The following is a 12,128-nucleotide window of genomic DNA, read 5'->3' on the forward strand; positions in this document are numbered from 1 at the left end:
ACACGTCAAAGGGGGTTTGGGGCAGGGACACAACCCCGCCTGTCCAGAGGGTCCTTTCCCGAGGATCTGCTGTCCGCAAAGTGGTTTAATTCAAACAGATCGCACGGGCGATGGGGATGTCCCAGTGACGCCCCTTGGGCTGCCCATCCTGCTCCAACTCCTGCTGGAAAACAAAGCCCGGAAAATACCTGTTGATCTACAGGCTACAAACTGGAAGTTGTATTTAATAAACAAATGGGAAGAGCTTTTCTCTCTTGTTCTTCTGCATTGGATGGAAGTGGAAATAAAATACCAGTTCCCAAATGACCATTTCATAGACAACTTCTGCCTTTTTCTCCCTCTGCTTTTTGATCTCCTGCTCGACAATAGCCCAACTCCCGGCACCAGCTATTTTCTCAGATAAAAGACAAAAGTCCTTTTAAATCCATAAAAGCAAAATGCAGGCAGGGAATTCAAGGTTCTTAGAAAGAAGGAGGATGTGGCGGGGAGGGGAAGCTGGAAAGGTATCTTGGCTGCACCTCCGGGCAGCGGTGGTGCCTCCCCCGGCTCATCTCCAGCCCAAGGATGGGGAAAATCCCTCCTGCACCCCAGGGCTCCATTGTGCCACGGAGAGCGGGGAGTAACCCCAGGGCAAGGGTTTAAATCTCCTTCCTCCCTCTATTGAATGAAAAACCAGAGTCAGCATCACCCAGAAGCAGTGCCGAGGCCTGGGGGCTGCAACGCTCCGATTGAAACCATCGATCGAGCATCAGCCGGGGGGGGAAGGAGCCCAAACAACCAGGCGGCTGTGGAGCCGGAGCCACGCACACGGGCGGGAGCATCCCCACGAGAAGGGGCTCCAGCACCAGCCCCCCGCGCCAGAAACCCGGCTGGGAGCAGCTAATTCCCTAACCATAATTATTAATTTCATGCATATCTATGCAAACCTCTGGTTCACCGACAAGATGGAATTGATTTAATTAGAATTTCCATCATCAAGCCATTTGGACGGCAGCTTTTAATTAGGGACAGCGTAAGGAACCACAGGGGCTGGAGGAACAAGCAGGGACGGTCAGAGCAGCGAGAGCTGCAGCTCCGTCCCGCTGCCCCTTCCCCGTGGCTCAGGACCAGGCCCAGGACAGGATCCAGCCTTCAGCATCTGCTGGGAGAGCAACAAGCACCGGCTCATCCCGGCATGGGGGGCAGATGGAAAACCAGCCATGGGGAAGAAAACTTTTCCTTAATTGCCCATGGACCCGGCTTCCCGTGCTGGGCAGGCAGCTCCAGCGGAAAACCCCAGGAAACAGCTCCCATCCCAGCCGAGAGCCAGGCGGCTGCAATTTGGTTTAATAAACTCAATGGAGAAGAAGGAAATGAAGTGGCAGGAGTGAGTGATTAATCAGAGCGTCCCCCGGCCGATTTCCACCTTCCACCATTGTGAAGGTTATTTACCCGCTAAGCAGGGACACACGGTGTGAATGCAGCATCCCTCCCGCAGCAGGATCCCTCCCGTTACCACCCATCCCGCTGCCCCCGAAGCCTCAGGTTATGTCCCAGGACGGAGCGATGCTGCCCAGGGGTGCAGGGAGCAGACACGAGCCTGGGGGGGCGGTCAGCACTGGGCGCCTGATCCAGCTCCAGCAACCTGGCCGCAGGCAGCAAAGCCTCACATTCCTGGAGCACCGGCGGCTCCTGCGGCACACGCCATGGGCATCGTCCTCCCTTAGGGGAACTACTCATGCTGTACAACAGCCCTGTGCTAAAAAGAGCTGCTGCACTCGCTACCTCAAAGCAAACAAGCACCTCAAAGAGTCTGGCGCGTGTCGGGTCCAGCCGCGCACCAGGGATGCTCCTCACCCCGGCTGAGCACTCAAGCTTTATCATGTCCCAGCTCCTTCTGGATGGGGTTGAGAAAAGCACCTCAGACCCTGATGCAGCTTTTCGGGGATCCCATTCACCAGGGATGAAGCTGGTTCCTTTGACACCGTCATTGCTGTGGTGGTTGAGGAGAAATTGGGCAGAGCTGGGCTGGGAAGCCGGCGGGAAGGAGCTGGAGCGTGCCAGAACACTCGCGGTGACGCCAGAGATGCCATCGCAAGGAGCCGCGAGCAGGGATTTGGGGGAAGGTTTTTCCGCAGGCAGAGCTGGAAGGAGTGATGAAACCGGCTTGGACAGAGGATGCCGCATCTGCACGTTGTTCCACTGATGTACAGCTTTAATTAGGCAGTGGCATCTAACGAAGGACATGTTATTTATTTATGTAGCGTGGGAGCGACAAACCCCCTGGCAGGGAGGGGCAGGGCTCGCTGCGGCGGGAGTGGGGCGGGATGTGTGGGACAGGAGCGTGGGATGGGGCAAGGGACCGCGGTGGGGACACCCCCGGGGCTCCCCAGCCTCGGGAACGGGTCCCCTCCTGCAGCACCCACCACTCCACACCAGCATCGCCGGCCGGGGAGCACCGAGGGCTCCTGCACGGGTGCTGGGGACACAGGAGCAGCGTCACCTCATGTCACAATGCTGCGATGGGAGCCAGAGCTCCACGAGTGACACCCCCAAGGGGACAGGCAAAGGAACCGCCAGCACCCCGGGGCAAACGCTTTGCTGAACCTCGGAGCAGAGTCACCCGTGCTTAAAGGTCAGCAGCGGCGCGAAATGGAAGTTGCCTTATTCTCATTTTAAGCATGTCCCTGTCATAAACCCGCTATTTGAATAACAAAGAGCAGCAGCAGCTCTCAGGTCACAGCGGAGGTGGGGGGAGCCCTCCCCGAGCCCCCGTCGCTGCAGGAACGTGAGACCCGACATCCCACGGGAACCACATCCCTGTGCTGGGACAGCTGGGGACTGCACCCCCTGCACGGACACCCCCACACGGGACCCACAGCTCTCTAGACGGGCTGAGCTTGTCCTGCAGCCTCCTCTGCAGGGGCTCTGAGCTCCCCATCCTCCACCCGCCCGTCCGCCAATCCGCACACCCTCAGTGTCACACTGGGCTGAGATCAGCTCTGGATTTGGAAGCTGCTGGGGACACCCGGGGCTCTGGACGAGCCCCCCCCGAGCCCACGGCAGCACCGGTGCCCGCTGCAGGGCTGGCATGCGGATGCAGCTGGGCTCCGTGACATCCTGCACAGGTCATGGCTGCTTCACCCAGGGATCAAAATTGGAGGAGAAGGGGGAGAAAAACCCAATAATAACCCAGAAAGGATGGAGGTGCTCCCCGCTCTTCTGACCGTCGCTCTCCTGCCTCCCTCCTCCTCTCTCAAGCAAGCATTCAATCTTTTTTGTCTCGGCAAATAGCTTTTAAGTTCCTCCCGCTCACTCTAATTTATATTATTTTAATTATTGAATAGCCCTCTCACTCGTTGCCTGGAACATTAACACATTTTTTTAAAAAAAGGACCCAGAAAAATCAAACTCCACCAGCAATCTGTTTTTTCTGCCTTTGCTACCAGCTCCCAGCCCCCCAGGAGGCGCCCGGCGCTCGCGGCACACCGGCCGCGGAAGAGGAGGGGGAGAGGAGAAGGCAGCGAACGGCACCAACCCCGCAGGACCAAGAGGTTTGGGTGCTGGGGGCAGAGCAGGGACCCCACTCCACACACCCGGTACCGGGCTCCCCGTGCAGCTGCCTCTGCGGGACTCGCGTTTCTCCTGCTGTTTGCTGGGGGGGCTCTTGTTCAAGCCCTCTCCAGCCCAGGGACATCGCTGAGGATAAATAAACGCACAGCAAGGGACAAAGTCATTATAAACTCCTCGGCTTTCCTGCAGCTGGCATGGGGAACAGGAGGGAGAGCGCCCTCGTCCCCCTGCACACCCAGGCTGGTGACACAGGACAAGCGTCCCCAGCCTGGCTGATATCCCCTGGGCTGGAGCAAAGAGCAGCTGGGGAGCGGGCAAGCGCTGCACCCCGGGAACCCGCGGGGGGTCCCAGGGTGGCTGGACCCTCCCCAGCCTTGGAGGTTTCACAGACTCAGCGGGACCAAGCGCCGAGCAACCTGCTGTGACCCCGGAGCGGCACCGCAGGGGGCAGGGGGCTGAGCCCCACGGTCCCACCCAGCCCGAGTCACCCCCCCCCGCAGCATCCTCAGTGCACCCCCAATCCACCCTGCACGGCGACTTCCTCCCCGCTGGCGCTGACGCCAGCAGCAGCGGCCCCCTCGCCACCACGCAGGGGAGACGAGAGAAAACTCCTCCAGGTGCCGTCACGGTGGGGAGGAGGTGGGATCCCCAGGGACTCAGGGGAGGCAGGAGAAGGGTTCTAAAGACAGAGGCTCCTGCCAAACCCCAGCCATGGAGGAAGCGGCACACGCGGAGAAACACGGCAAAAAGACCAAACACCCGCAGTGATTTCGCCAAGCGGTTATTTTTACCGTTGCCGGGCCCTACCTTGAAGAGCCGCAGGATGTTGGCCACCATGATGGAGACGGAGCTGCCCGAGGCGCCGATGACGCCGACCACCCGCTCAGGTTTGGTGATGATGGGGGGGCCGCCGTTGACACAGCGCACCTCGGTGCTGTCCTTCTCGATCAGGGCTTGCACGAAGGTCAGCGACTGCTCCAGGGCGTGCGTGTCCCGCGAGCACGTGTCCAGGATGCGGGCGCCCAGGGTGATGTTGGGGAGCAGGTCGGGGTCGTTGTTGATGCGGTCCAGGGCAAAGAGCATGGCCTCCAGGCGATGGATGCCCTTCTCCTTCTTCAGCTCCCCGCAGGCTTTGCCCTCCGCCCCCCGGCCGTGCACGGGGAAGAGCCCCCCGAGCGTGATGTCCCCGTCGATGCGGATGGAGTTCATGTGCGGGTAGCCCTGGCCCTTGGGCTTGGCGGCACCCGCGGGCGCCCAGCCCCAGCCGCAGGCGCTCAGGAGGAGGCAGAAGGAGAGACGCTCCATGCAAAAGGACCCCGCGCTCATCACCAAAGCCGTGCTGGGGCAGAGCTGGCGGCACGAATCGTGGCGGCGGTCAGCGGGCACGGCGGGCGGGCGGCATGGCTCCGCGGCCCCTCAGTGGCTCCCGGCAGTGACACCGGCCCCCGCGGAGCAGCAGGCAGAGGGGCTGCGGGACTGCACGGGGGCCTGCATGGCTACACCGGGCAGGGGCAGCGGCGGAGACGTGAGCAAGGGGGAAGCTGCGAGTCCTTGCTCCAGAGCCCTGGGTGGGGGGACAGCAGGGAGGGAGAGAGAGAGAGAGAGAGAATTAAGCAGGACCATGAAGAGGACATCAGCAATTTTGGGCTTTCATCTGGGAGCTCGGCAGAAGCCAGCACTGGGGGTTAATGAAAAACAAAATAAAAAAATAAATAAAAGGTTTGGGAGTCACTTGATTTTTGATTCACGTCAGCAGCTTTGGCTCAGCCCAAACCACAGCCGCGCGGACGGGCTGGTGCAGGGTCCCGGCTCCATCACTGCCCCGAGCAGCAGGACCAGGCTGGTGGCTGCTCTGGTCCCTCTGTCCCAGCCCCACACCCTGTCACAGCCAGGGGAGCCCAGGGGGTCCCGGCTCTCACTGTCCTCCCGCAACCCCCCATGCCCTCACCCGCTCTCCTTTGCTTTCAGCACAGAGCCCTGTGTGGGCACAGGACGCTGCCACTGCCCTGGCTCCAGGACAGCCCTCGTCCCCCTCCCTGTGCCCCAGAACTGCCCCTACCAAACAGCACGGCGCCCTGCCTCAGTTTCCCCTCTGGGCAGGCGCTCCTGCAGCCCACCCCTGCTGTCTCCAGGCAGCCGGTGATGGATGCTGCGAGGGCAGCGCATGATTAATGCAAGGCACCGAAAAGCAGAGGAGAGTCGAGCAGACAAATGCATTCCCCAAGCAGGACGGGCTGCAACAGCGGGACCGGAGAAACAGCTTAAATTAATCTCAGCTCGAGTGCAGAGCCCAGCGTGCAAGCCTGCACCTGCCGGGCCGGATCCTGCACTGGCCCCGGGGGTGCTGCCGCCGCCAGCTGTGCCGAGCCCCGTTACACCGCCAGCAGGTTCCCGGCCCCGCAGCCAGCCCAGCCCGGCCAGGAGCGCCCTCGCCTCAACTCACCCCCATAAATTATGCACGTCCCTGCCCGGCGGAGCCACTTGAAGGCCCATTTCCAAAGCGTTTCTGACAGCCGGGGCTTTTAAGCAACCGGAATCACCCAGTGCCGAGCTCTTTGCTTCAGAAGGCAGGAGCTGGGGAGCTGCGGCATGACACCCCCAGCCCGGGAGAGCCCCCGGAGCGCCGCCCCGCTCAACCGGGATGGAGGACAAGGACTGACCCTCCGCACGGATCAAGGACGGGGATCAGCCCTCCCCACATCCTGTCTCCTGCGCCAGAACCATCCCACGCATCAGCAGCCGGAGCGGAGCGGAGAAAGCAGCTCCTGCCGCAGCCAGGACGGGCTCCGGCTCTGCCCGGGGCGAGGAGGCAGACGATGGGGAGACCCAGGGATGCTCAAACACCACAGCCCCCCCCAGCCCCGCGCCACCCGAAATCAGGTCATTTCGCACATCCTACCCGTGGAGTCGTGACATTTCTGCCCATCGGAGAAGGTGCGGTGGGTCACCACGTAGACCTGCTCCCAGGGAAATCCACCGAGCCCATGGCAGCTCCCACAGAGCCGGCAGTGCTCCCAGAGCCCACAGCCTCTCCCTTTCTTCTTTTAAGCGTTTTCCTCTCTGTTCTCTCCCCTTTGTGCCTCCTTTGATCATATAATCTGAACGAACTGAAGGTAAAAATATCACAGTAGGCAAGAAGAAAGCACAAATAATGGGGAGGGGAGCAGGGAGCTGGTTTGAATCCCTCACTGAATCATTAGGGGAGATGCAGCATGAGTTACCCAATGAGTCTGTGCTGCAAATGGCCTGAGCACTTTGGGGAGAGGGCAGGAGAGGAGCACCCCCTTCCCGCACTGTGTGGGACCAGCTGCTGCACCACAGAATGCTCCTGCACCCCCTGGAGAGGCCCTTCCCCATGAGGCCGGTCCTGCACATCTGGAGGGAGATGCACATCTGGAGGAAGCTGCACATCTGGAAGGAGACGCCTGCCTGCAGCAGGTGCTCATGGAGCGGGGAACAGCCCTATCCATGTGCTACGTGCTGTGAGGGGATGGAACCGTCTGCCCATCGGCACAGCTCCACGGGGCAGCGCTCAGCCCCGGGCTGTGCCCCTGCCCAGGGGTCCACAGCAGCCCGGGACAAGGGGTTGGTCCTGTACAGTGCCATCCTGACCCCCTGTAGTGCTGCCATGACACTGAACCACAAGCCATCACCATCCTCACCATCCCCAAAGGCTCCTGGATGAGCCAGCACAGGAGCTCAGCTGTGCAGGAGAAATCAAACGCTGGTTAAAAATTCCCGTGTCACACAGAGTTCCAGCTGCAAAACCATCTCCAGTGCCTGGAGGAAGGACAGTGTCCTGGAGGCGACACCATGTCCCCCGAGGCAGGGACCAAGCATCCCCGGCTTCGCCTCTGCAGCTCCTTCCCACAGCTCCTTCCCGCATCCCGCAAGCTCCGCGCCAGCCGGGCTGCAGCGAGACGGCCCGAGCTCTCCGCACCCCGCACAGCCCAGGGGAGCCGCGGGCGCTGGGACACGCAGCCTGTCCTGCGCGGGGTCTGTGCCCCAGGGCTCGGAGCCAAGGCGAGCGCTCGCGGTCGCTCCCCAGGGTGGCCGCATCCCCATAAGGGGCAGCTGGAGCCCCCCTGTAAGCATCGCCTGGATTTTGTTTGCAAAATATCCTTTCCCCAGGCTGGTGCTGCTGCAGCCCCAGGAACAAACAGCCCAGAAGGACCCCCAAATGATACCGAGCGGTCCCGAGAGCCCTCGCCCTGGGGCCAGAGGAGACCTGGCCCACCGCAGCTGCACAGCACATGGGGGCTTTTTCCTGGAGCCCCCCACATCTGCCCCTCGATACAGGGATTTTGCAGCAATGAAATGCTCCTTCAGGAAGGGAAATAATAAAAGGAAGAAACAGCCTGTTCCTCTCCCTCGCTCTGCTCCCTGCAGGACTCCCCGTCAGAACCGAGTCATTTCACTGCCATTAGCTCCGTGGAGCCCGTGCCGCTGCAGGCAGGCGAGTTCGCGTCTCATGTGCCATCAACCCAAGCGCCGGCCAAGCACTAATCACCGCGGCTTTATCACCACCGGCCACGAGTAGAGCCGAGAGGTGAGTTACTCAGATCGCAGCCAGGGTTTATCGCAGGACAGCCCAAGCAGCCCAGCCAGCTCCAAGCAGACACCCACCCATGTGCCGCAGAGCTCTGCCCGCAGCGGGAGCGGGCTCCTCCGGCTGGGCAGGGCGGCTGGGCTCCCGTTCGGAGCCAAGACACTCACTGGCTTTGCGCTGAGCCCACCCAGCTGCTTGTTAAACCAGGTGAAGGCTGAGCCGGTCCAGGAGATGCAGGAATGCCCGGCCAAGGGGCTGCGCCCAGCGCTCGCCTGCACGACCCCATCCCGGCTGCCTAGGAGCCGAGCGCCCAGCACCCAGGAGACCTCCCCACCCCGGCCTCAGCCCTGGAGGGCTGTGCTGCCTCTGCTGCGAGCTCGCCAGCATCTTTTTGAACATCAAGGCCATTTCTCTCCCCACCTGCTATTCCTTCGGCAGCGGGACCAGCCAGCATGCAGCACAATATCCCAATTAGTGCATGCTCACCGTTCCTCACTTGCAAGCAATTACGGGGAACTTTGCTTCGGCTTCCGGTTTTCCGTAATTGCAAAAGCTCCATGAAGTACAGAAGAATTTAGACACAAGAGAGGGGATGCCAGGTTAAGCTCTCTCTGGACAGGCAAAACCTTAAGTATTCAGGTCAAGTACCCCAGCGTTCGCTCGGAGGAAAAGCAAGGCCACGGCTCAGCAGGCAGCAGTGAGAAACGACCCCAGATTTTACCATCAAAACGCACCCGCTGCGCTCCCAGATGCAGCCCCCCACCCAGCAACCCCTGATTGGCGCACAAACCGATATCACCACCTTGCATAAGCCCACGGCCATTGCCAGGGTACTGACTCGACCTCTCTGCACTCAGGTCCTGCCAGCACTCAGCTCAGAGCCCAAGAGGGGAAGAGCCAGGTACCAGCACCCTCCTGGAGCATCACCCAAAGGATGCTGAAGCCCAAAGAAAAAGGTGCAGATCAGACCCGAGGAACATTTATCATGTTTTATATACATACACATCCTTAACTGCAGGCAAGCTCTCTCCTTTCCCCTCGCTCCGCACTGCCAAGCAGGCCAGGGCTAATCCCTCACTTGGAAGGATGGGACGGTGCAGGGAGGGGATGGCGAGCTGGATCCAGCGCGGAGCAGCGGGGGCGGCAGCAGCTCACCTTGCGGGCGGCAGCGCGGGGTCTCTGCCGGCAGCCGAGGCACAGCACTCCGGCGGGAGAGGCCGGAGGAGGGAAGGAGCCAGCGCTCATCCCGCTCCTGCCACGTGCAGCAAATCCCGCAATTAATTTTTGATCGCCTTCTGCAAAGTGGGACGGCGCTGGCTCGGAGCGAGAGCACGGCATGGATGCCGGTCCCCAGCCGTGCCCGCAGCACTGCCTGGCGCTCCTGCTCCCCATCATGCCAACGCTCCCAGACCGCAGTCCGGCAGCACGAGCCCCTGCCTGTTCCCAGCCTGGAAGGCCTTGGCAGGGGCAGAGACCCCCATCCTGAGCCGGGCTTTGTGCCATCCACGGCACAGGGGCATGGGGAACCCAACCACCCCACAGAGGAAAACCCCGCACTAGACCCGAAGCCCGAGAGGAACAGACGGTGCCTGCAGCAGGCACGAAGCTGGGGAGGGCGGCGGGAGCGGGTTCACCTATGTTGTAATCAGGAGCTGCCACATCTTCAAGCCGTTGCCTTTCTGGGAAGAGCTGGAAGGGGGTGGCTGAGCTGACAAATCCATCCTCCTCCTGCCTGATGCCAAAGTTGAAGCACGTGACACCCTTTTTTGGGGAGCCAGCAAGCTCCTCCGCAGGGTGACGCTGGCCCCCAGCTGCACCCGAGCTTCAGCTCCCGCTGTAAAATCCCTCGAAGCTCCCCTGGCACCCCGGGGCACAGCTCAGCACCACCAGCCCAGCGCCTGCTGCCTTCCCACAAACAGGCCCGTGCCCCCAGCCCGGGGCAGCTGGAGCGCGCTGTTGCCCGCAGGTTCCATCCCCCTCTCCGAGACGCCCCCAGCCCCGGCACTGCATCCCCCGGCTCGGCCACGCTGGCCGAAAGCAGCCAGATTTCTGCACATCCCATCGGACCGCGGCTCTCAGCGTGGAGGCGGCAGCTCACGGGAGGAGGGTCTCACCCCGGCTCTCCCCCCGGATGGAGCTTTGCCCAGCACGTCCCCCCGCGTCCCCTGCAGATAAATCCCTGCTTACAGAGAGCAAAGGAAATGAGTTTTTTTTTCCTTTTGGCGCTTCTCTTAGCATTTTCCTGAGCTCCTCACTGCATTCAACAGATCAGCTCCGTTCCCTCCCTCCCAGACCCTGCCTTGGGCGAGCAGCTGTGCCGGCGAGCTCCTCCGGTCACCCCAGTCCTGCTTCGTGCCATCCCTCTGTCAGGCTGCGAGCCACAGGTCACCAGCAGTGGCGATGGCAATGACTCACTCCGCAGCCTCTCCGTCGCAGCCGCCGCTGAAGGCAGCGGCCAGCCCCCCAAACCCGAGGCAGCCCACGGGAAAATAACCTGGCTGGCAGAGCACGGCAAACCCATCCCAGCCGGAGGAGGAGGAGGAGGAGGAGGAGGGCGGCAGGGCTGCAGCCAGCCAGGCGCTGGGAGAGTTCTCCGCTTTTTTCCCACGGCTGCCAAGTTCCCCAGCGGCTCCAGGCGGATCCGCTCTCCAAAACGCGCCAAGGAGCGGGAGAACGCTCCGGAGAGAAAACAAACCCGGAGCGTGTGTCTGCACCCAGAGCCGGGGACACCTCCGCGGCCTCGGGGAACGGTCTTATCCCACAAAACCCCTCCAGCCTCTTCCCCCGCGCCCCGGGCACGGCACCGGCTCTCCCTCCCTGCCCTGCCCTGCCCTGCCCTGCCCTGCGGCGGGTTCTGCGGGTGCCGCCGCTGCGGCGAGGCGAGGGCAACGAGCAGCCCTGCCCCTGCCCGGCCATGGGCACCGCTGGGGACGAGGTGGCGGCTCGGGGGCTGGGGCAGGAGGGGCAGCGCTCGGCAGCCCCAACACAACGAATCATGCGAAGAGTGGGAGCGGGGGGAGCTGCCGCGGGAGGGTGGGGGCAGCCGGGGGGCATGGGCTGGTGCCGGGAGGTGTCCGTGCTGCAGCCCCCGCTGTCGCAGCCCCCCCACCAAAAAAAAAAAAAAAAAAGAGAAAGAAAGAAAAGCGGAAAAATTGCTGGAGCGTTGCGGGGGGGGAGGGGGGCAGCCGAGCTGCAGGGAGGGGAAGGAGGGGGCACCCCAGCCCCTCCGAGAAAGTCTGGGGGGACCGGGCGTCCCGGGGATGCTCCGCGCCCCCCCCGCGCCGCCCCGCACTTACCCGCGGGCAGCGCGAAGTTGGCTGCGCCTCCGGCCCCGTCTCCGCCCGCGGCCGCTGCCCGGTGCTGCGACCCGGCCCCGGCAGCCGGGGGGGCCCTGCGACATGTGCGGGGGCAGCCCCGGCCCCCCCGCCCCGGCCCCGGCAGCCGAGCGAGCCGCAGCCGGGCGGGACCCGCCGCGCTCCCTCCGCGCACCGCAGCCGCGACGAGGAGGAGGAGGAGAAGGAGGAGGAAGAGGAGGAGGAGGAGGGCCGGAGCCGGGGAAGTTTTGCATGAAGAGGCGCTGGGAAGCCCGCCGCCGGCTCTGCCAGCCTCTTAAAGCACCAGCGCACGGCAGCGGGGGGACCCCGCACCCGCCCCGCCTGCCCCCCGGCTCAGCCCCGCACCCCCGCGGGCAGCACGGGCTGCGGGAGCCCCGGCCGCAGGCGGCTGGACCAGGCCCCTCAAGCCCTGCTGCCCCCAGCACCTCTCCCCTCCGGGTCTCACATCCCAACGTGTTTTGCTCGTTTTTGTCCTTCTGTCCTGCCATCATCGCGGCCATGAACTCGGCAGCAGGACTGACGGGCGCCCGCAAGTCACATCCTCGGATTTCAGCATTTGCAGAAACGAGGACCCATGACAGCTCCCATGGGTGCAACCACACCAGCTGTGGCCAAGCCCTGCAAGACCCTTCAGGGAGCACAGCGCATGGCGGGGGCTCGGGAAGGGTCCCCCACACCCAGCTGCTGACACG

The 12,128-nt window shown here is 62.8% G+C and overlaps 1 protein-coding gene across 5 annotated transcripts in view; it reads right to left on the bottom strand.

The window, feature by feature from the left end:
* GRM4 (glutamate metabotropic receptor 4) overlaps positions 1-11,620 on the bottom strand; it is a 36,516-nt gene extending 24,896 nt beyond the window's left edge. Inside the window, exons 1-3 of one of the 5 annotated variants that reach the window (XM_065039112.1) lie at positions 11,398-11,620; positions 6,452-6,659; positions 4,360-5,116 (exon numbers count right to left, since the gene is read on the bottom strand). In XM_065039112.1, coding sequence (XP_064895184.1) covers positions 4,360-4,878 — 519 coding nt within the window. In that variant the 5' untranslated portion in view covers positions 4,879-5,116; positions 6,452-6,659; positions 11,398-11,620. Of the gene's footprint in view, positions 1-4,359; positions 5,117-5,995; positions 6,403-6,451; positions 6,660-9,256; positions 9,696-11,397 lie in introns of those variants that run through there. The other 4 variants (XM_065039111.1, XM_065039113.1, XM_065039114.1 and 1 more) reach the window with 4 other exon arrangements.
* Positions 11,621-12,128: the final 508 nt, after the last annotated feature.

This window comes from Columba livia, chromosome 22, assembly GCF_036013475.1.
Source record: "Columba livia isolate bColLiv1 breed racing homer chromosome 22, bColLiv1.pat.W.v2, whole genome shotgun sequence".
Classification (NCBI taxonomy): domain Eukaryota; kingdom Metazoa; phylum Chordata; class Aves; order Columbiformes; family Columbidae; genus Columba; species Columba livia.